The sequence below is a fragment of the Salvelinus namaycush genome, chromosome 3 (genome assembly GCF_016432855.1).
Source record: "Salvelinus namaycush isolate Seneca chromosome 3, SaNama_1.0, whole genome shotgun sequence".
NCBI lineage: Eukaryota > Metazoa > Chordata > Actinopteri > Salmoniformes > Salmonidae > Salvelinus > Salvelinus namaycush.
In genome coordinates this window covers 3,133,966-3,156,023 of record NC_052309.1, presented here as the reverse complement: position 1 = coordinate 3,156,023, position 22,058 = coordinate 3,133,966, and the positions used below count along the sequence as shown (strand labels likewise).

The following is a 22,058-nucleotide window of genomic DNA, read 5'->3' as shown; positions in this document are numbered from 1 at the left end:
ACTAGCTGTCTTCTGAGTGGAGAGGGACTAGCTGTCCTCTGAGGGGAGAGGGACTAGCTGTCCTCTGAGGGGAGAGGGACTAGCTGTCCTCTGAGGGGAGAGGGACTAGCTGTCTTCTGAGTGGAGAGGGACTAGCTGTCCTCTGAGGGGAGAGGGACTAAGCTGTCTTCTGAGGGGAGAGGGACTAGCTGTCCTCTGAGGGGAGAGGGACTAGCTGTCCTCTGAGGGGAGAGGGACTAGCTGTCTTCTGAGGGGGAGAGGGACTAGCTGTCCTCTGAGGGGAGAGGGACTAGCTGTCTTCTGAGGGGAGAGGGACTAACTGTCTTCTGAGGGGAGAGGGACTAGCTGTCTTCTGAGGGGAGAGGGACTAGCTGTCCTCTGAGTGGAGAGGGACTAGCTGTCCTCTGAGGGGAGAGGGACTAGCTGTCTTCTGAGGGGGAGAGGGACTAGCTGTCCTCTGAGGGGAGAGGGACTAGCTGTCCTCTGAGGGGAGAGGGACTAGCTGTCCTCTGAGGGGAGAGGGACTAGCTGTCCTCTGAGGGGAGAGGGACTAGCTGTCTTCTGAGGGGAGAGGGACTAGCTGTCTTCTGAGGGGAGAGGGACTAGCTGTCTTCTGAGGGGAGAGGGACTAGCTGTCCTCTGAGGGGAGAGGGACTAGCTGTCTTCTGAGGGGGAGAGGGACTAGCTATCCTCTGAGGGGAGAGGGACTAGCTGTCTTCTGAGGGGAGAGGGACTAACTGTCTTCTGAGGGGAGAGGGACTAGCTGTCTTCTGAGGGGAGAGGGACTAGCTGTCCTCTGAGTGGAGAGGGACTAGCTGTCCTCTGAGGGGAGAGGGACTAGCTGTCTTCTGAGGGGGAGAGGGACTAGCTGTCCTCTGAGGGGAGAGGGACTAGCTGTCCTCTGAGGGGAGAGGGACTAGCTGTCCTCTGAGGGGAGAGGGACTAGCTGTCTTCTGAGGGGAGAGGGACTAGCTGTCTTCTGAGGGGAGAGGGACTAGCTGTCCTCTGAGGGGAGAGGGACTAGCTGTCCTCTGAGGGGAGAGGGACTAGCTGTCCTCTGAGGGGCGAAGGACAGATCCTATCACAACACCAGGAAACATGTCTCTTAGTAGTGGAGGGAAGTTAGAGAAACAGGTCTCTTAGTAGTGGAGGGAAGTTAGAGAAACAGGTCTCTTCTAGTAGGGGAGGGAAGTTAGAGAAACAGGTCTCTTCTAGTAGGGGAGGGAAGTTAGAGAAACAGGTCTCTTAGTAGTGGAGGGAAGTTAGAGAAACAGGTCTCTTAGTAGTGGAGGGAAGTTAGAGAAGCAGGTCTCTTAGTAGTGGAGGGAAGTTAGAGAAACAGGTCTCTTAGTAGGGGAGGGAAGTTAGAGAAACAGGTCTCTTAGTAGTGGAGGGAAGTTAGAGAAACAGGTCTCTTAGTAGTGGAGGGAAGTTCGAGAAACAGGTCTCTTAGTAGGGGAGGGAAGTTAGAGAAACAGGTCTCTTAGTAGGGGAGGGAGGTTAGAGAAACAGGTCTCTTCTAGTAGGGGAGGGAAGTTAGAGAAACAGGTCTCTTAGTAGTGGAGGGAAGTTAGAGAAACAGGTCTCTTAGTAGGGGAGGGAAGTTAGAGAAACAGGTCTCTTCTAGTAGGGGAGGGAAGTTAGAGAAACAGGTCTCTTCTAGTAGGGGAGGGAAGTTAGAGAAACAGGTCTCTTCTAGTAGTGGAGGGAAGTTAGAGAAACAGGTCTCTTCTAGTAGTGGAGGGAAGTTAGAGAAACAGGTCTCTTCTAGTAGGGGAGGGAAGTTAGAGAAACAGGTCTCTTCTAGTAGGGGAGGGAAGTTAGAGAAACAGGTATCTTAGTAGGGGAGGGAAGTTAGAGAAACAGGTCTCTTAGTAGGGAAGGGAAGTTAGAGAAACAGGTCTCTTCTAGTAGGGGAGGGAAGTTAGAGAAACAGGTCTCTTAGTAGTGAAGGGAAGTTAGAGAAACAGGTATCTTAGTAGGGGAGGGAAGTTAGAGAAACAGGTCTCTTAGTAGGGGAGGGAAGTTAGAGAAACAGGTCTCTTGGTAGGGGAGGGAAGTTAGAGAAACAGGTCTCTTAGTAGGGGAGGGAAGTTAGAGAAACAGGTCTCTTCTAGTAGGAGAGGGAAGTTAGAGAAACAGGTCTCTTCTAGTAGGGGAGGGAAGTTAGAGAAACAGGTATCTTAGTAGGGGAGGGAAGTTAGAGAAACAGGTCTCTTCTAGTAGGGGAGGGAAGTTAGAGAAACAGATCTCTTAGTAGGGGAGGGAAGTTAGAGAAACAGGTCTCTTAGTAGTGGAGGGAAGTTAGAGAAACAGGTCTCTTAGTAGTGGAGGGATGTTAGGGGCCTACAACTGTTTTATATTAAAGCTTTTGTTGCTGTGAGTACTGTACCTTTAGTGAATCAACATGGCTGTGAGTACCTTTAGTGAATCAACACTGCTGTGAGTACCTCTAGTGAATCAACACTGCTGTGAGTACCTTTAGTGAATCAACACTGCTGTGAGTACCTTTAGTGAATCAACACTGCTGTGAGTACCTCTAGTGAATCAACACTGCTGTGAGTACCTCTAGTGAATCAACACTGCTGTGAGTACCTCTAGTGAATCAACACTGCTGTGAGTACCTCTAGTGAATCAACACTGCTGTGAATACCTCTAGTGAATCAACACTGCCGTGAGTACCTCTAGTGAATCAACACTGCTGTGAGTACCTTTAGTGAATCAACACTGCTGTGAGTACCTCTAGTGAATCAACACTGCTGTGAGTACCTCTAGTGAATCAACACTGCTGTGAGTGCCTCTAGTGAATCAACACTGCTGTGAGTACCTTTAGTGAATCAACACTGCTGTGAGTACCTCTAGTGAATCAACACTGCTGTGAGTACCTCTAGTGAATCAACACTGCTGTGAGTACCTCTAGTGAATCAACACTGCTGTGAGTACCTTTAGTGAATCAACACTGCCGTGAGTACCTTTAGTGAATCAACACTGTTGTGGGTACCTCTAGTGAATCAACACTGCTGTGAGTACCTCTAGTGAATCAACACTGCTGTGAGTACCTCTAGTGAATCAACACTGCTGTGGGTACCTCTAGTGAATCAACACTGTTGTGGGTACCTCTAGTGAATCAACACTGTTGTGGGTACCTCTAGTGAATCAACACTGCTGTGAGTACCTCTAGTGAATCAACACTGCTGTGAGTACCTCTAGTGAATCAACACTGCTGTGGGTACCTCTAGTGAATCAACACTGCTGTGGGTACCTCTAGTGAATCAACATTGCTGTGGGTACCTCTTGTGAAGACTTACAGAAAACGTTTGACCTCTGTCATTGCCATCAAAGGGTATATAACAAAGTATTGAGATAAACTTTTGTTATTGACCAAATACTTATTTTCCACCATAATTTGCAAATAAATTCATAAAAAATCCTACAATGTGGTTTTCAGGATTTCTTTTTCTCATTTTGTCTGTCATAGTTGAAGTGTACCTATGATGAAAATTACAGGCCTCTCTCATCTTTTTAAGTGGGAGAACTTGCACAATTGGTGGCTGACTAAATACTTTTTTGCCCCACTGTACATTGCAAACAAGATGATCCTATCACATTCCATTTCTTCCTCTCTTAGCTTGAACAGAGTTCAAAGCCTCTCGTCTTTCCCCGTCTTCACAGAGTTCCAAGTCACTTAACTTCTCCTCCCTGTCTCTCCAGGTGCTCCAGTCGTGACGTCCTTTCCTCATTTCTACCTGGGAGATGAGAAGTACTCTAACGCCATTGAAGGACTGGATCCTGTCAGAGAGCATCACCAGACCTACCTGGACCTGAACCCGGTACACAATCCTGTAGTGTTCACTTCTCCGGCGGTCCAATATATCATCCACTTTAATATTCCAATAGTGTTACATTTGTGTTCTCACATTACCATGTTATAATTATTAATGTTTAACCTAGATATACCATGTTATAATTATTAATGTTTAACCTAGACATTACCATGTTATAATTATTCATGTTTAACCTAGATATACCATGTTATAATTATTAATGTTTAACCTAGACATTACCATGTTATAATTATTCATGTTTAACCTGGACATTACCAGGTTATAATTATTAATGTTTAACCTAGATATTACCAGGTTATAATTATTAATGTTTAACCTAGATATTACCAGGTTATAATTATTAATGTTTAACCTAGATATTACCAGGCTATAATTATTGATGTTTAACCTAGACATTAATCAAGTATCCAGTACATTGAGCGTTACACCTGCAGTTCACATGGCTCATCAATACTGCGTCTGTGTTCTTCACTTCCAGACCACTGGTGTTCCTATCCGTGCCAGTAAGAGAGCTCAGATCAACATCCTCATCAACAGAATCTCTGGCTTCCCGTGAGTACATATAGTCTCTTGTTTCTGAGTGATTTCCACCTCACAACCACCACTCAAGTTCAGCTAGCTAAAGACATATAGTCTCTTGTTTCTGAGTGATTTCCACCTCACAACCACCACTCAAGTTCAGCTAGCTAAAGACATATAGTCTCTTGTTTCTGAGTGATTTCCATCTCACAACCACCACTCAAGTTCAGCTAGCTAAAGACATATAGTCTCTTGTTTCTGAGTGATTTCCACCTCACAACCACCACTCAAGTTCAGCTAGCTAAAGACATATAGTCTCTTGTTTCTGAGTGATTTCCACCTCACAACCACCACACAGGTTCAGCTAGCTAAAGACATATAGTCTCTTGTTTCTGAGTGATTTCCGTCTCACAACCACCACACAGGTTCAGCTAGCTAAAGACCTATAGTCTCTTGTTTCTGAGTGATTTCCATCTCACAACCACCACACAGGTTCAGCTAGCTAAAGACATATAGTCTCTTGTTTCTGAGTGATTTCCATCTCACAACCACCACACAGGTTCAGCTAGCTACAGACATATAGTCTCTTGTTTCTGAGTGATTTCCATCTCACAACCACCACACAAGTTCAGCTAGCTAAAGACATATAGTCTCTTGTTTCTGAGTGATTTCCATCTCACAACCACCACACAGGTTCAGCTAGCTAAAGACCTATAGTCTCTTGTTTCTGAGTGATTTCCATCTCACAACCACCACACAAGTTCAGCTAGCTAAAGACATATAGTCTCTTGTTTCTGAGTGATTTCCGTCTCACAACCACCACACAGGTTCAGCTAGCTAAAGACATATAGTCTCTTGTTTCTGAGTGATTTCCGTCTCACAACCACCACACAGGTTCAGCTAGCTAAAGACATATAGTCTCTTGTTTCTGAGTGATTTCCATCTCACAACCACCACACAGGTTCAGCTAGCTAAAGACATATAGTTTCTGTTTCTGAATGATTTCCTTCTTTTGTTTAATGATTTCCGCCTCACAACCACCACCCAAGTTCAAGAAGCAATAATAAAGCTCATAATCTTTATGATATCTATATGATTTCCTTCCATTGTTCAAAGATTTTTTTTTACAATCTATTTTCCATCACAGGCAAACCAAATCCCTGAACGAGACTATCTTCCCTGTCATGTTTATCAATGAGGTGAGATAATCACATTTCATTGACTCCACAAAAATATACAACTTTTGTAGAATATGACATTTAAATTCAGAAAATGTTCATTTTAATCCGAGCGTTAATCGCATTGAGTGTTTTCTTCAGACGGTAGTGATCGACGACGTGTCGGCGGCGAAGCTCCACAAGCTGTTGCTGATGGTGACGCTGGTGTCCAACTTCCCTCTCGTCCTGGTTGGTCTGGGGGCCATCCTGCTGCTGGTGTTCATCGGCCTCATCGTCTGCGAATTCAAACAGAAGGTATGACACAACCATGTTTCTTCCCTTTTTTATCTTACCTTTATTTAACTAGGCAAGTCAGTTAAGAACAAATTCTTATTTACAATTACAGCCTAGGAACAGTGGGTTAACTGCCTTGTTCAGGGGCAGAACGACAGATTTTTACCTTGTCAACTCGGGGATTCAATCTAGTAACCTTTCGACGCCCTAACCTTAGTTCCCCTTGCTTTTGTATATATATATATATATATTTTTTATATAGAACAGTGAAAGACTGGTGGGAAAGTTCGGCGGGGAGGGGAGCGGGTGTGTTAGAATAACAGTGGGACTGAATCAAACCCACGCTCATACAGGCAGATATATTCTGTTGGCAGCGGATTAGACCACCCCAGGATACTGACCTGTGTTTCTCTGGGAAGGTAGAGTGTTGAGGGCCTGTGTCAGGGAGGAGCAAGACAACAGTGTTCTTCTCTAATCAATAAACTATAGTTAGAGGCCAGAGCTGTTCCTGGTGAAGTCACGTAGTCAAGAATAAGTCCTGGCCCTCAACTATAAAGTACTTTAAAAAGGCAGCAGGAAATGCCACAAAGGGGAACGTGAAAGTCATATTGTAGACAGAATAGGTACGCCGACTAAATGTATAGAGATCCTATTAAAAGACTAGAAGCTAGGTCATGAACCCTAAAAGATGGCTGTTACTAGGTAACCCGATGTCCATTCCACTGTTCCTATATCTGATTCCTATGAGGAGACACAGAAGAATAGACAATAGTGTAGAACTTTAAGGCCGTGGTTTGGTTGGTCACAAGACACTTCTTCTCTCAACGTGATGCGGCTACTTTGTTCTTTACTGTAATATTTCGAACCAGTTGTTAACATCTGTCTTTCACACACACGTTTTTTTGTAAAAGGTCTTAATGCAGTCTGCATCATAACATTAAACTCAAATCTAATATTTGAAAATAAAATAAAATCTCAAATTGACTTCAAGGTACTAACATGTTTGTGTAACTTAACTCTTTTCTTAACTATGATACCCCCATGATTTAGTGACTGTATTAACCAGTGTATTTTAACCCATTCTAACAGTACGGTGTGCACGGCTTCCTTTATGTTTCTGTTCAGAATTAAGTTTAACGTATTCTTTAAGCCTAGTCCTGAAGGGAAAGAACACGCTCAATGGAAATTCTCCAGCACTAAACTTAATCTGTGTCCAACTGTTCCTTTATACAGTCCAACATGTCCCTGCTGATAGGACATTCATGGCTATACAACAAACACTGCATCTGAAAGATTATGATCCTGACAAGCTATTTTGTTCAATGTTTTGTTCGCTAGATTGGTACTATAACTAACCACTCTCTACCTCTCTCCCATCTGTCTCCCTCCCCTGTCTCCATCCCTCTCTCCGTCCACTCTCTACCTCCCTCCACTCTCTCCCTCACTCTCTACCTCCCTCCACTGTCTCCATCCCTCTCTCACTCCACTGTCTCCCTCCACTCTCTTCCTCTCTCTACTATGCCCTATCTCTCTCTCTACTATCTCCCTCCACTCCATCATATCTCTCTCTCACTCCACTATCTCTCCCCTCTCTCTTTCTCTACTCTCTCCCTCCACTACCTCTCCCCTCTCTCTACTCTCTCCCTTCACTCCCTCCCTCTACTCTCTCCACTGTCTCCCTCCCGCTACTCTCTCTCCACTCTCTCTGTCCCTCCACTCTCTCTCTCCCTCCACTCTCTCTCTCCTCTCTTTCCCTCAATTCTATCTTTCCTCTCTCTCTTTCTCTCCACTCTACTCTCTCCCTCCACCCCCTCCCTCTACTCTCTCCATCCCTCCACTGTCTCCATCCCTCTACTCTCTCTCTCTCTCTCCACTCTCTCTGTCCCTCCACTCTCTCTGTCCCTCCATTCTTTCTCCCTCCCTCCACTATCTCTCTCCTCTCTCTCCCTCCACTCTCTTTTTCTCCCTCCACTCTCTCTCTCCCTCCACTCTCTCCCTCCACTCTCTCTCTCTCTCCACTCTCTCCCTCCAATATCGCTCTCCCTTTCTCTCTCCACTCTCTCTCTTTTGCCATTATCTCTCTTTCTCTCCCTCCACTCTCTCTCACTCCACCCTCTCTCTCTCTCTCCACTCTCTCTCTTTCTCACTCCATTCTCTCCTCTCTCTCGCTCTCTCACTCCACCTTCTCTCTCTCTCCACTCTCTCTCTCACTCTACTCTCTCTCCACTCTCTCTCTCACTCTACTCTCTCTCTCTCACTACTCTCTCTCACTCCACTCTTGCTCTCTACTCCATCCTCCATTCTCTCCATCTCTCCGCTATCTTCATCTATAGAAGTCAACAAAGGAAGACACATCTTATTCCCCCGTGAGCAACAAGGAGGCTGACGAAAAAAATGGCAGCAGCTACGTTGCCTTGACTCCCGTTATTGACAAGTCTTGAGGAGGGAATGGGAAGGGTTTATGGAGAGACAGATGTAGGATCTTAATATGAACCAGTTTGCTACAGCAGCAAAATAATCCTGCTGCAACAGGAAATGTGAATGATGTGGATTATAATTAATGGACATTTTTGTAGGGTTTTTAAAAGTAAAAAACACTGCAAGTTTGCAATTCTCAGAAACAAAAGCGTGATCAAATTACGATCCTACATCTGTATATCATATATATCAGTGTGAGTTGCTGTTCAGGGTTGGATCGTTGTAAATCATTGTGGCACTAGTTAGACTACTGTGATATGTCTCCGTTTTTTTGTTTTGTTACTTTGTTTATTTGGATCTGGTTCAACCCACAAAATGGGGCTAATCTTCCCAAAATCCCTGTTAACCCACAAGGTGGGGCTAATCTTCCCAAAGTCCCTGTTAACCCACAAGGTGAGGCTAATCTTCCCAAAGTCCCTGTTAACCCACAAGGTGAGGCTAATCTTCCCAAAGTCCCTGTTAACTCACAAGGTGGGGCTAATCTTCCCAAAGTCCCTGTTAACCCACAAGGTGGGGCTAATCTTCCCAAAGTCCCTGTTAACCCACAAGGTGGGGCTAATCTTCCCAAAGTCCCTGTTAACCCACAAGGTGAGGCTAATCTTCCCAAAGTCCCTGTTAACTCACAAGGTGGGGCTAATCTTCCCAAAGTCCCTGTTAACCCACAAGGTGGGGCTAATCTTCCCAAAGTCCCTGTTAACTCACAAGGTGGGGCTAATCTTCCCAAAGTCCCTGTTAACCCACAAGGTGGGGCTAATCTTCCCAAAGTCCCTGTTAACCCACAAGGTGGGGCTAATCTTCCCAAAGTCCCTGTTAACTCACAAGGTGAGGCTAATCTTCCCAAAGTCCCTGTTAACCCACAAGGTGAGGCTAATCTTCCCAACGTCCTTGTTAACTCACAAGGTGAGGCTAATCTTCCCAAAGTCCCTGTTAACCCACAAGGTGGGGCTAATCTTCCCAAAGTCCCTGTTAACCCACAAGGTGGGGCTAACCAGCCCTAGGTGTGTGTCCTAAAGATGTGCTCTAAAGATGTGCCCTAATATGTGTCCTAAAGATGTGTCCTAAAGATATGTCCTAAAGATGTGTCCTAAAGATGTGTCCTTAAGATGTGTCCTAAAGATGTGCCCTAATATGTGTCCTTAAGATGTGTCCTAAAAATATGTCCTAAAGATGTGTCCTTAAGATGTGTCCTAAAGATGTGTCCTAAAGATGTGCTCTAAAGATGTGCCCTAATATGTGTCCTTAAGATGTGTCCTAAAGATATGTCCTAAAGATGTGTCCTAAAGATGTGTCCTTAAGATGTGTCCTAAAGATGTGTCCTAAAGATGTGTCCTTAAGATGTGTCCTAAAGATGTTCCCCAAAGATGTGTGTACATTATTCAGGTATCATTCCATTCTCAGGGGCACTATGCTAGAAACTATGCACCTTGTGCATCATGAGATGGCTTCAAAAGTGATTATTATTATAAAACCGTAAAGTGTCAAAGAAGGTCAAGGAAGTGGTGAGATGCTCTACTGAACAACGAAGGCTAAATATTTAATGTAAGGAGTGTGTCTTCTTAATGAATTTGAATTCATATTAAAACTAACAAAAAATATATATTTGTAACATTAGCTATAATTGTTAAATTTTTACGTATTTTATTTGTTCATGCACTGTTTAAATTTATTTTCAAACTTGGTTGGTTGAATATGTTCAAATTAGTGAACAAAAAAGCCGTCTGACTATGTTTATGTTATTGAACATATCCACAATACCATCCATACCTAATTCATGGATCACCTTCACTTTCAACTTGCATGTGGTGATATTTTGCACGTGAGCATTTTTAAGTGTTACTTATCTGATATTCCAAATGTGACATCTGCCTACATTCCTTAGGTGAGACACCTGTGCCCAGTTGGTACATTCATTAGGTGAGACACCTGTGCCCAGTTGGTACATTCATTAGGTGAGACACCTGTGCCCAGTTGGTACATTCATTAGGTGAGACACCTGTGCCCCAGTTGGTACATTCATTAGGTGAGACACCTGTGCCCCAGTTGGTACATTCATTAGGTGAGACACCTGTGCCCCAGTTGGTACATTCATTAGGTGAGACACCTGTGCCCCAGTTGATACATTCATTAGGTGAGACACCTGTGCCCCAGTTGATACATTCATTAGGTGAGACACCTGTGCCCCAGTTGGTACGTTCATTAGGTGAGACACCTGTGCCCAGTTGGTACATTCATTAGGTGAGACACCTGTGCCCCAGTTGGTACATTCATTAGGTGAGTGTTGATCTGTATCGGGCAGATCTATTATAAAAAATACCACATCATTGGCTTATTGCTGCCATTGTGAACAAGCCAACAAACCTATGGCACTCCGTATACTGCGTAAAACAAGGACAGGCTTTTTTTGACTGAATTGTTACTGAGGCTTTTTGACACGTCAGACAATTCTCCTGTGCCCTGTAGTGCGGGGGGGCCTTCTTGTCTGAAACAAAAGAATGAAGGCAATGAAAATGTGTAATTTGAAGATCAGATCCCTTTAGAATGTATTTACAGAATAGTGTTTTTGTTTTTACTAATAGAATAGAGTGCGTACTAATGTGCATTTCTGTTATACAGGGAAGTCCATACGTCGTTGTTTTTTTTTGGGTTGATATTTTTTGACAGAAAAATGGACTGAAACTTTTAACTCACGTATCAGGTTCTGGATTATCTAAATGTATTATCATCACTACATTCTCTCTACATGATCTCTGCATTACCATAGCTGCTGATGAAACCATAACTTCAAGTTTTGATGCAAGGTTGTCATCCTAATGGCAGACATTTTTTGGGATCAAAGATAAACATTTATATCATATACCAAACTACTGGAATTGTAGACATTTTGTAGTGATGTTAAAAAGCCAAATTGTGTGTTGCTTTCTATTGTGAACCATTAATAGGAGCACATTAGCAGACTGTCTCTGGAGAAAATGTATTGAGAGAAATCTACATATGTTTATTTACTATGGCATCTCCTATTGACATTATATTCATTTTTTGTTATGACTATAATAGCCTTTGTACAACTGCTTAACTGCTATAGTGCTACAGCGTAGTAATGCTTTGTTATATTGTTGAAATTGGAAGATTCTACAGGATTTGCGTGAATGATTATTGTACCGTAATGACTGTCTGAACATAGCCTCCTGAGTGCCTGAGTGTGTTTGTGTTCTTGCACGTGACAAGCATGATAGCGCCAACAAACATGGCAATCGGGCTAGCATGACACCTCAATGTTGAAATCAACGCATCAGATCACATATCAGTGCTCTGAGCTTACCTATCGACGCGTTATTTTGTAACCCAGCTGACTGTTGTATTAATACTACTCTCTTTTGTTTATGATATGCCAAACAAAAGTAGCGGAACTTTTGCTTTCTTAAGATTACTTGTTGTGAATTTATTAGATACTGTTTGACTCGTCGCTCACTTGTTTATGAGATGCCATGCACTTACGTACTCAGTATTAGTTATTCTTGTTGAAAAATAGAAAAGCAGCAATAGAAATGTATCATTTGAAACATGAGTAAATGTTAGCGTTTTCTTCTCTATTATAAGTCTAATCAGTCATTTCATATTTTGATGTTAATTTGTCTTTGGACTCTGTATTTACTCTGTAGCAACCATGTGCCTTGGTCTGTAATGGAATTACAGGACATTGAACGAAGAGGGCCTCGTTCACAGGAGGATGGTGGCATCTTAATTGGGGAGAACGAGCTCGTGTTAAAGGCTGGAGCGGAATCAGTGGAATGGTATCAAATACGTCAAACACATGGTTTCCATGGTTTCCAGGTGTTTGATGTCATTCCATTTGCTCCGTTCCGGCCGTTATTACGAGCCGTTGTCCCCTCAGCAGCCTCCGCTGGTTTAAATACACCCTCAGACTCTATGGTGCATTTTGTAAAACAGTCATTAGAAACAGGACAAAATTGGGATACAACAACTATCAGAAGAATTGTATATTGTAAATGATGCACCATAAAATCAAAAGCATTTTACATGTACAGCCATAGACATCAGTGTACACACACAGCACTACTTGTTTTGTGCTTGAGCACCATAGTATTTAAACCACTTTCCTCAGTCCCAAAGTCCTGTTTTCTGTAATACAGCTAAATGCTTTTCATTGCAGCAGTCAAACATAATCCTTACATTTATCGTAGTTATCTTTATTTTTGGAATATAGACTGCAAAAAAAGTTACTACAATATTTGTTTGTAAAAAATAAAATGTTAAACTTATTTACAATTAAATAAAAGCAACCATTTTTGATTGATTTGTCATTCTTCGGTTTTCTATTGTTATCAGTCAGCATGCTTTAAAATGGCAAATAAATAATCTTCAACTATAGCCTACACATTTATATTTTGGCAACACTGGAGGGAGAAGAACAACTTGAAGAGGGTCAAAACTGTTGCAATTAACAATATTTTGCTTAAAGAGTAAATGCTGCTGAAAAGCAACTAATCCCTTTGATGTGGTATCGATATGAGTCAGAAACATGCATTCTAGTGTCAAAATTCACTACAAAGTGTAAATAGGACAATTTTGGTCTCGTCTAAAACAAAGTTTGGAACCTCAGTGCATTACAATGAGTAAATTAAAGTAAGGCTTGGAATACAATTATGTTAACAAATCATATTGCCAAACTCCATCTTCAAATCGCCCCTCCGCCCACTTTGCTTCCCTTCATTGAATGGGGCTCTGTTGTGTCATTCCCCCCAATGCATTCAAAGGAAGGCAGACCTATATTGATTGACCAAATCGAATCAAATCAAATTTTATTGGTCACATACACATGGTTAGCAGATGTTAATGCGAGTGTAGCGAAATGCTTGTGCTTCTAGTTCCGACCATGCAGTAATATCTAACAAGTAATCTAACAATTTCACAACAACAAAGGAATGAATAAGAATATGTACATATAAATATATGGATGAGCGATGGCCGAACGGCATAGGCAAGATGCAGTAGATGGTATAGAGTACAGTATATACACATATGAGATGAGTAATGTAGGGTATGTAAACATTATATAAAGTGGCATTGTTTAAAGTGACTAGTGATACATTTATTACATCCAATTTTTTATTATTAAAGTGGCTAGAGATTTGAGTCAGTATGTTGGCAGCAGCCACTCAATGTTAGTGATGGCTGTTTAATAGTCTGATGGCCTTGAGATAGAAGCTGTTTTTCAGTCTCTCGGTCCCTGCTTTGATGCACCTGTACTGACCTCGCCTTCTGGATGGGAGCGGGGTGAACAGGCAGTGGCTCGGGTGGTTGTTGTCTTTGATTATCTTTTTGGCCTTCCTGTGACATCGGGTGGTGTAGGTGTCCTGGAGGGCAGGTAGTTTGCCCCCGGTGATGCGTTGTGCAGACCTCACTACCCTCTGGAGAGCCTTACGGTTGTGGGCGGAGCAGTTGCCATACCAGGCGGTGTTATAGTCCGACAGGATGCTCTCGATTGTGCATCTGTAGAAGTTTGTGAGTGCTTTTGGTGAAAAGCCAAATTTCTTCAGCCTCCTGAGGTTGAAGAGGCGCTGTTGCGACCATGTCGCCACAACCAAAGTTATATGGTTTGAATGTCCTGCTGAAACCTTAGTTTGTGGAATAGGTGGTTGGAGTTTGTTGGTCCCAAAGTCTGCACCAGTAATGCTAGCTTGGTGTGCAATGGCCGGTGGTGGGTAGAACCAGAGATACTGGAATATAATGACCTCTCTTGTGTAATTTAGCTAACGACACTAGATAACATTTTGCTGGTTATGTGGGTAGCTATCTTTTGGTAAAGCAAGGCAGGTTAGCTAACTTTAGCTAGCGAGGCAGGCTAGATAACATTTTTAGCAAAGACAGTACAGCTTAGCTAGCCTGCCTCGCTAGCTAACGTTAGCTAGACTGCTTCGCTAGCCAGTAGTGTAAAGTACTTAAGTAAAATACTTTAAAGTACTACTTAAGTTATTTTTTGTGGTATATTTATTTTAATATTTATTTGATAAATTTGAATTTTACTGACACCCAAAAGTACTCGTTACATTTTGAATGCTTAGCAAGACAGGAAAATGATCCCATTCACACACTTAAAGAAAACAACCCTGATCATCCCTACTGCCTCTGATCTGGCAGACTCACTAAAACAAATGCTTGGTTTGTAAATTATGTCTGAGTGTTGGAGTGTCTCTCTGGCTATCGATAAATAAATTAAATTGTGCCGCCTGGTTTGGTTAATATAAGTAATTTAAAATTTTTGATACTTAAGTATATTTTAGCGATTACATTTACTTTTGATACTTAAGTATATTTAAAACCAAATAATTTCAGACTTGAACTCAAGTAACGTTAGCATTTTACTGGGTGACTTTCACTTTTATTTTATATTAAGTTATCTTTACTTTTACTAAATTATGACAATTGGGTACTTTTCCCACCACTGTCGTTAGCTAACTCTAGCTAGCTACCTCATTACAACTTAGTTAAGTCATAGCTTATACAAGTTTATTGTGTATTGTCTAGATACCTCTGGTTATGTAATGTTGTCATTTGAAAATGCTAGTGAGGCAAGCTAGCTAGCTGCAGGCTAGCTAACCGTAGCTAGGTATCTAACGTTACTAGCCAAAGTTACAACTCGGATTTGCTAATTTTTTATTTTTTTTATTTTTTTATTTCACCTTTATTTAACCAGGTAGGCAAGTTGAGAAGAAGTTCTCATTTACAATTGCGCCCTGGCCAAGATAAAGCAAAGCAGTTCGACACATACAACAACACAGAGTTACACATGGAGTAAAACAAACATACAGTCAATAATACAGTAGAAAAATAAGTCTATATACAATGTGAGCAAATGAGGTGAGATAAGGGAGGTAAAGGCAAAAAAAAGGCCATGGTGGCGAAGTAAATACAATATAGCAAGTAAAACACTGGAATGGTAGATTTGCAGTGGAAGAATGTGCAAAGTAGAGATAGAAATAATGGGGTGCAAAGGAGCAAAATAAATAAATAAATACAGTAGTGGGAGAGGTCGTTGTTTGGGCTAAATTATAGATGGGCTATGTAGAGGTGCAGTAATCTGTGAGCTGCTCTGACAGCTGGTGCTTAAAGCTAGTGAGGGAGATAAGTGTTTCCACTTGTATTAAGTGTATTCTGTATTGTCTAAGACAGGGGTATTCAACTCTTACCCTATGAGGTCCGGAGCCTGCTGTTTCTTTGTTCTACCTGATAATTAATTGCACTCACCTCGTGTCCCAGGTCTAAACCAGTCAATGATAACACCGTCACCAGTCTACACCTGTAAAGCATTGAATTAGGGTTTTCACTAGTTACCACAGCCACAAAGTCTAAATGGCTTTACTGTAAAAATGTATAAAAACAAAATTTTATTTTGGTTTAATTTAAGGTTAGGAATAAGGTTAGCAGTGTGGTTAGGGTTAGGTTTTAAATCACATTTTAAGAAGAGAAATTGTAGAAATAGGCAGGGTTTATGACTTTGAGGCTGTGGTAACTAGTGACGACCTAAAATTAGCTTGATGCGAGTTACTGCCCTGACGGCTTCATCAACGGTAATGTCTTATGTGTAAAGCTGTATTAAAAAATATCCGGTTTGATAAAGTAGTAGGTTAAGTACCCAGCTAAGCAAAACAAATGAATACAAATTTTATATGTCACAAGGCAGTTAACCCACTGTTCCTAGGCCGTCATTGAAAATAAGAATTTGTTCTTAAAACTTCTTGTCAATAGGGGGGCGCTGTTTTCACTTTGGAAAAAATCGTGCCCAAATGAAACGGCCTCGTACTCTGTTCTAGATCATACAATATGCATATTATTATTACTATTGGATTGAAAACACTCTCAAGTTTCTAAAACTGTTTGAATTATATCTGTGAGTAAAACAGAACTCATTTGGCAGCAAACTTCCATACAGGAAGTGAAAAATCTGAAAACGAGGTTCTGTTTCAGGGCCTGCCTATTCAACTGGCTTTTATTTATCGATATGCATGCACTTCATACGCCTTCCACTAGATGTCAACAGGCAGTGGAAGGTGGAATGGGGTGTCTAGCTTGATCTGAGGCCGAACAAGAGCTTTTGGAGTGACAGGTCCGGTATTTTCTTTGTCTTCGACGGCGCGCGAGGGACCTCGACATTGTCTTCTGAAAAGCGTTCGGTATACACGGCGAATATCTCCGGCTCTGATTTTATTTGATACATATGATAATAACATCATAAAGTAGGTTTTTTCAACCGAGTTTTATCAGTTTATTCAACGTTTATTGGGACTTTTGGAGTTTTCCGTTCTTTGCGCCAAGAGAGGATGGGAATGTTAGCAACCTTGGCTAGCATTGTGGCGTGAATTCGACAGAAGAAATGGACATTCTAAAACCAAACAACGATTTATTCTGGAAATAGGACTCCTTGTACAACATTCTGATGGAAGCTCAGCAAAAGTAAGACAACATTTATGATGTTATTTCGTATTTCTGTGTAATATGTTGATGTCTATTCTCCGCCGTGTTGGTGAGCACTGTCTCACAATAACCCAAGCTGTATGTTGTGGTAAAGTTATTTTTAAAAATCTAACACAGCGGTTGCATTAAGAACCAGTGTATCTTTCATTTGCCATACAACAAGTATTTTTATGTAAAGTTTATGATGAGTTCTTTGGTCAGATTAGGTGAGTGTCCAAAATATCTCAGAACATTCTGGGGAAATGTTGCTACGTATTCACAATGTATAACCACGATTTGCAGCTCTAAATATGCACATTTTCGAACAAAACATAAATGTATTGTATAACATTGTTATAAGACTGTCATCTGATGAAGTTGTCCAAAGGTTAGTGATTCATTTTATATCTATTGCTGTTTTTTGCGAAAGCTACCTTTGCGGTGAATAAATGCGTTTGTGTGTTTGGCTATTGTGGTAAGCTAATATAATTCTATATTGTGTTTTCGCTGTAAAACACTTAAAAAATTGGAAATATTGGCTGGATTCACAAGATGTTTATCTTTCATTTGCTGTACACCATGTATTTTTCATAAATGTTTTATGATGAGTATTTATGTATTTCACGTTGCTCTCTGTAATTATTCTGGCTGCTTTGGTGCTATTTTTGATGGTGGCTGCAATGTAAAACTATGATTTATACCTCAAATATGCAAATTTTCGAACAAAACATAAATGTATTGTATAACATGTTATAAGACTGTCATCTGATGAAGTTGTTTCTTGGTTAGTGACTAATTTTATCTCTATTTGTTCGGTTTTGTGAAAGCTACCTATGCGGTGGAAACATGGTGAAAATATGCGGTTGTGTGTTTGGCTATTGTGGTTAGCTAATAGAAATACATATTGTGTTTTCGCTGTAAAACATTTTAAAAATCGGAAATGATGGCTGGATTCACAAGATCTTTATCTTTCATTTGCTGTATTGGACTTGTGATTTCATGAAAATTATATTATATGATATCCCTGTCCCGTTAGGCTAGGCTATGCTAGTCAGCTTTTTTGATGAGGAGGATCCCGGATCCGGGAGTGTGATGAAGTAGAGGTTTTAACTGACTTTCCTAGTTAAATAAAGGTAAAATAAAATAAAAAAATGTGCCGAATACAACAGGTAGACCTTACAGTGAAATGCTTACTTACAAGCCCTTAACCAACAATGCAGTTTAAGAAATAGAGTTAAGAAAATATTTACTAAATAAACTAAAGTAAAAAAAAAAAGTAACACAATATAATTACATACAATAATGAAGCTATATACAGGGGGTACCAGTACCGAGTCAATGTTAGTCGAGGTAGTTTGTACAGTAGGGGTGAAGTGACTATGCATAGATAAACCGCGAGTAACAGCAGTGTAAAAAAAGGGGGGGGAGGGGGGTGTCAATGTAAATAGTCTGGGTGGCCATTTGATTAATTGTTCAGCAGTCTTATAGCTTGGGGTAGAATCTGTTAAGGAGCCTTTTGGACCTAGACTTGGCACTCCGGTACCGCTTGACTGGAGTCTTTGACAATTTTTGTGCCTTGCTCTGACACTGCCTAGTATAGAGGTCCTGGATGTTACGAAGCTTGGCTCAAGTGATGTACTGGGCCATACGCACTACCCTCTGGAGCGCCTTACGGTCAGATGCCGAGCAGTTGCCATACCAGGCAGTGATGCAACCGGTCAGGATGCTCTCGATGGTGCAGCTGTAGAACCTTTTTGAGGATCTGGGGACCCTTGCCAAATCTTTTCAGTCTCCTGTGGGGGAAAAGGTGTTGTCGTCCCCTTTTCACGACTGTCTTGGTGTGTTTGTACCATGATAGTTTGTTAGTGATGTGGACACCAAGGAACTCTAAACTCTCGACCCGCTCCACTACAGCCCCGTTGATGTTAATGGGGGCCTGTTCAGCCCTCCTTTTCCTATAGTCTACGATCAGATCCTTGGTCTTGCTCACATTGAGGGAGAGGTTGTTGTCCTGGCAACATACTGCCAGGTCTCTGTCCTTGCCCGCAGCACTTTAAGACAGACTGGAAATTAGCTAAAACTCAAACTAGCGAAGAATTTAAACATGTGCACAGGTGGCTACATGCAGCTCTTGATCTGATCTGAAACCAAGCATATCTACACAACCGCTTATGCTGTAAAAACAGTCCAGTTCAAAGTGAATGGTACAGAGCCATATGGCAATTTGCATATAGGCCTACTGCAGCTCAGCTTATGGTGCACTGGGCTGTAGAGTACTGCCGGAGTCATGCAATAGAATCCGTCGCCAATGCCTTGAAGTTTGGAAGACTTAGTGTACAATGTTCATTTTGTGTCTGTATGTTACATTGACAATGGTTAATATGGATTTGAGCACAATTCCCACAGCAGAGAAAAACATTGATAGTGTTAAGGGGGAAACTAGAAAGTTGAGTGAAGTGCTGTCTCATGCATGCTGATATTTATCAGTGCGGCAGTCTGGGGAGCAGCATGCCTGCTCACAGCTTGGAGGGAGCATTGGTAATGGTCAGCATGATCAGCAAGGGAAAACAAAATGAGGACCAAGCAGCAGGTGAAGTTTCCCCTTTAAATAATTTGCTCTAGAACACCATCTCCCACAAAGCTTAGCTAAACCATCATGTGACCCTTCAACCTGGTTACAACCACATGCCAACCAGCCATCTTAAAAAACTTTTAAATGACACAGCAATCTATGAATAGTACATCTCAAAACAATTGTTTTTATTAGATGTTACTGTAGACCAAAAAGGACTGTCAAACAGGATTTATTATTCATCCTCACAGGCGTCCCCAGAGTCCGCCCCCACCTCCTCATAGTCCTTCTCCAGAGCAGCCATATCCTCTCTGGCCTCAGAGAACTCCCCCTCCTCCATGCCCTCACCTACATACCAGTGCACGAAGGCTCTCTTGGCATACATCAGGTCAAACTTGTGGTCCAGACGACTCCAAGCCTCAGCGATGGCTGTGGTATTACTCAGCATACACACAGCCCTCTGGACCTTGGCCTGGTCTCCTCCAGGAACCACCGTAGGGGGCTGGTAGTTAATACCCACCTTGAACCCAGTGGGACACCAATCCACAAACTCGATGTTGCGCCGGGTCTTGATGCTGGCGATGGCTGCGTTGACATCTTTGGGAACCACGTCGCCACGGTACAGCAAGCAGCAGGCCATGTACTTGCCGCGTCTGGGATCACACTTCACCATCTGGTTAGCCGGCTCAAAGCAGGCGTTGGTGATCTCAGGGACAGAGAGCTGCTCGTGGTAGGCCTTTTCTGCTGAGATGATGGGAGCGTAGGTGACCAGGGGAAAGTGGATACGGGGGTAAGGCACAAGGTTGGTCTGGAACTCTGTCAGGTCTACGTTGAGAGCTCCATCGAAGCGCAGGGAGGCTGTGATGGAAGAGACAATCTGGGCAATGAGGCGGTTCAGGTTGGTGTAAGATGGCCGCTCCACTCCCAGGTTACGCTTGCAGATGTCAAAGATGGCCTCGTTGTCCACCATGAAAGAGCAGTCAGAGTGCTCCAGGGTGGTGTGGGTGGTCAGGATGGAGTTGTAGGGCTCCACCACTGCTGTGGACACCTGGGGAGCAGGGTAAACTGAGAACTCTAGTTTAGACTTCTTGCCGTAATCCACAGACAGGCATTCCATCAACAGGGCCCCAAAGCCAGAGCCGGTCCCTCCTCCAAAACTATGGAAGATGAGGAACCCTTGTAGTCCAGTGCATTGGTCAGCCTGAAGACAGAAGACATGGGATCATTAGTGATTTTAAACAAAACATTCAGCAGTAGAACAATCTTGTTTTTTGGGGTTATGATAAAGTTGAGCCAAGCTAACCAGTCAATAGGTATATAAATGATCTAAAATGGATGGTAAACAGCAGTGGCCCTTTAAACGTTCAGCAGCAGCTCACCATTTTGCGCATCCTGTCCATGACAGAGTCCACAATCTCCTTGCCGATGGTGTAATGGCCACGAGCGTAGTTATTGGCAGCGTCTTCCTTGCCACTGATGAGTTGTTCAGGGTGATACAGCTGACGGTAGTGGCCGTTCCTGATCTCATCTACAACAAAATCAATGACATACATATGAACACAATATAAAGGCAATGTTATACCACAGAACAGCATCAAATGCTACAAACACTGAATCATTACAAAATGCATACCATGAATTGTTTGCCATTTGGGGCAGACAGAGCCTGCTCCCAGATCTGTTTGTGCAGTCTTCAAAACTCTTTTAAGGTCATTCAATGACAATGAACATAGGAGTAAGCAAAACCACAAAGGATCTGAGACCAGGTTAAGGCAGACCACCACTATACATGCAGCTTGCACTTCCTCACCAATGACCGTAGGCTCCAGATCTAAGAAGATGGCCCTGGGAACATATTTCCCAGCCCCAGTCTCACTGAAGAAAGTGCCAAACGATGAGTCAGTCAATTGAGGAGCAGTGTTCTCATGGATGGTTCCATCTGGCTGGAAACCATGCTCCAGACAATACAACTCCCAGCATGCATTGCCCATCTGGACTCCTGCTTGGCCAATGTGGACAGAAATGCACTCCCTCTGTCAAGAAAAACACTCCTTAGGCCACCAATAATCATTTTGAAAAGTCAGAGAGAATGGTGTGAACTGCTATCAAGTTATGAGGGATTGTGAGCCCAGACACTGTGGAGAGCAGAAATCATACACCAATGAGCAGTCCAAATACAGCACACAAGCTGGGAGGAGAAGGAACATTGACTGCCAACAAGACCATTTTGATCCAACGCCTTGTCTACTTTAATTAAATGTAGCTTCTACAGTAACTGTTTAGAGTAAAGGAATTGTGTGTGTGGGGGTGGGGGTGGGGAGTACAATGCCGAAGAAAAACCCAATCAACTAATGAAAAAGTACTTACCATTTTTTTTGCAGTCGTGGAATAGGTGTCTTTTTTGAGGAGTTAATTAAAGCTGTTAAACAGTTTCACACATAGTTAATGTAAGTCACAAGAGGGTTTACCTGCATTTCCCACATCAACTTAACCTACACACTCACCTTTGAACACATTCAATGGCAAGTTCTCTCATGTGCTCAGTTTATATAGCATCAGGTATAGTAGGTGTGGCTTTCAATTGACCTTTGAAAGGGGAAGTGTCTGTTTTATAACGGTCTCGGCCTAGTAGTTTTCAAATAATTCTAAAATGTAGAAATTACAATGTTGTGTTGCGTTGCTGTCAGAGTTTTTACATGAAGCCCATAAATACACGTTGTC

The 22,058-nt window shown here is 42.3% G+C and overlaps 2 protein-coding genes across 4 annotated transcripts in view; one reads left to right on the top strand and one right to left on the bottom strand.

Annotated features, from left to right (window-relative positions):
• LOC120044855 (lysosome membrane protein 2-like) overlaps positions 1-12,608 on the top strand; it is a 50,598-nt gene extending 37,990 nt beyond the window's left edge. The window contains exons 8-13 of one of the 3 annotated variants that reach the window (XR_005476584.1): positions 3,712-3,830; positions 4,324-4,397; positions 5,512-5,563; positions 5,684-5,836; positions 8,149-9,076; positions 9,272-12,608. Coding sequence is in view for 1 of the 3 variants with exons in the window: in XM_038989545.1 (XP_038845473.1) it covers positions 3,712-3,830; positions 4,324-4,397; positions 5,512-5,563; positions 5,684-5,836; positions 8,149-8,256 (506 nt within the window). In the remaining 2 variants the exon portion in view is untranslated. Of the gene's footprint in view, positions 1-3,711; positions 3,831-4,323; positions 4,398-5,511; positions 5,564-5,683; positions 5,837-8,148 lie in introns of all 3 variants that reach the window. The other 2 variants (XR_005476583.1, XM_038989545.1) reach the window with 2 other exon arrangements.
• A 6,964-nt stretch (positions 12,609-19,572) lies between these two features.
• On the bottom strand, positions 19,573-20,890 carry LOC120044751 (tubulin alpha-8 chain-like). Its single transcript, XM_038989428.1, has 2 exons — positions 20,717-20,890; positions 19,573-20,538 (listed from the first exon to the last, which is right to left on the bottom strand). The coding sequence occupies exons 1-2, from the start codon at positions 20,888-20,890 to the stop codon at positions 19,573-19,575; spliced, it is 1,140 nt and encodes a 379-aa protein (XP_038845356.1).
• Between the last annotated feature and the right edge of the window lie 1,168 nt (positions 20,891-22,058).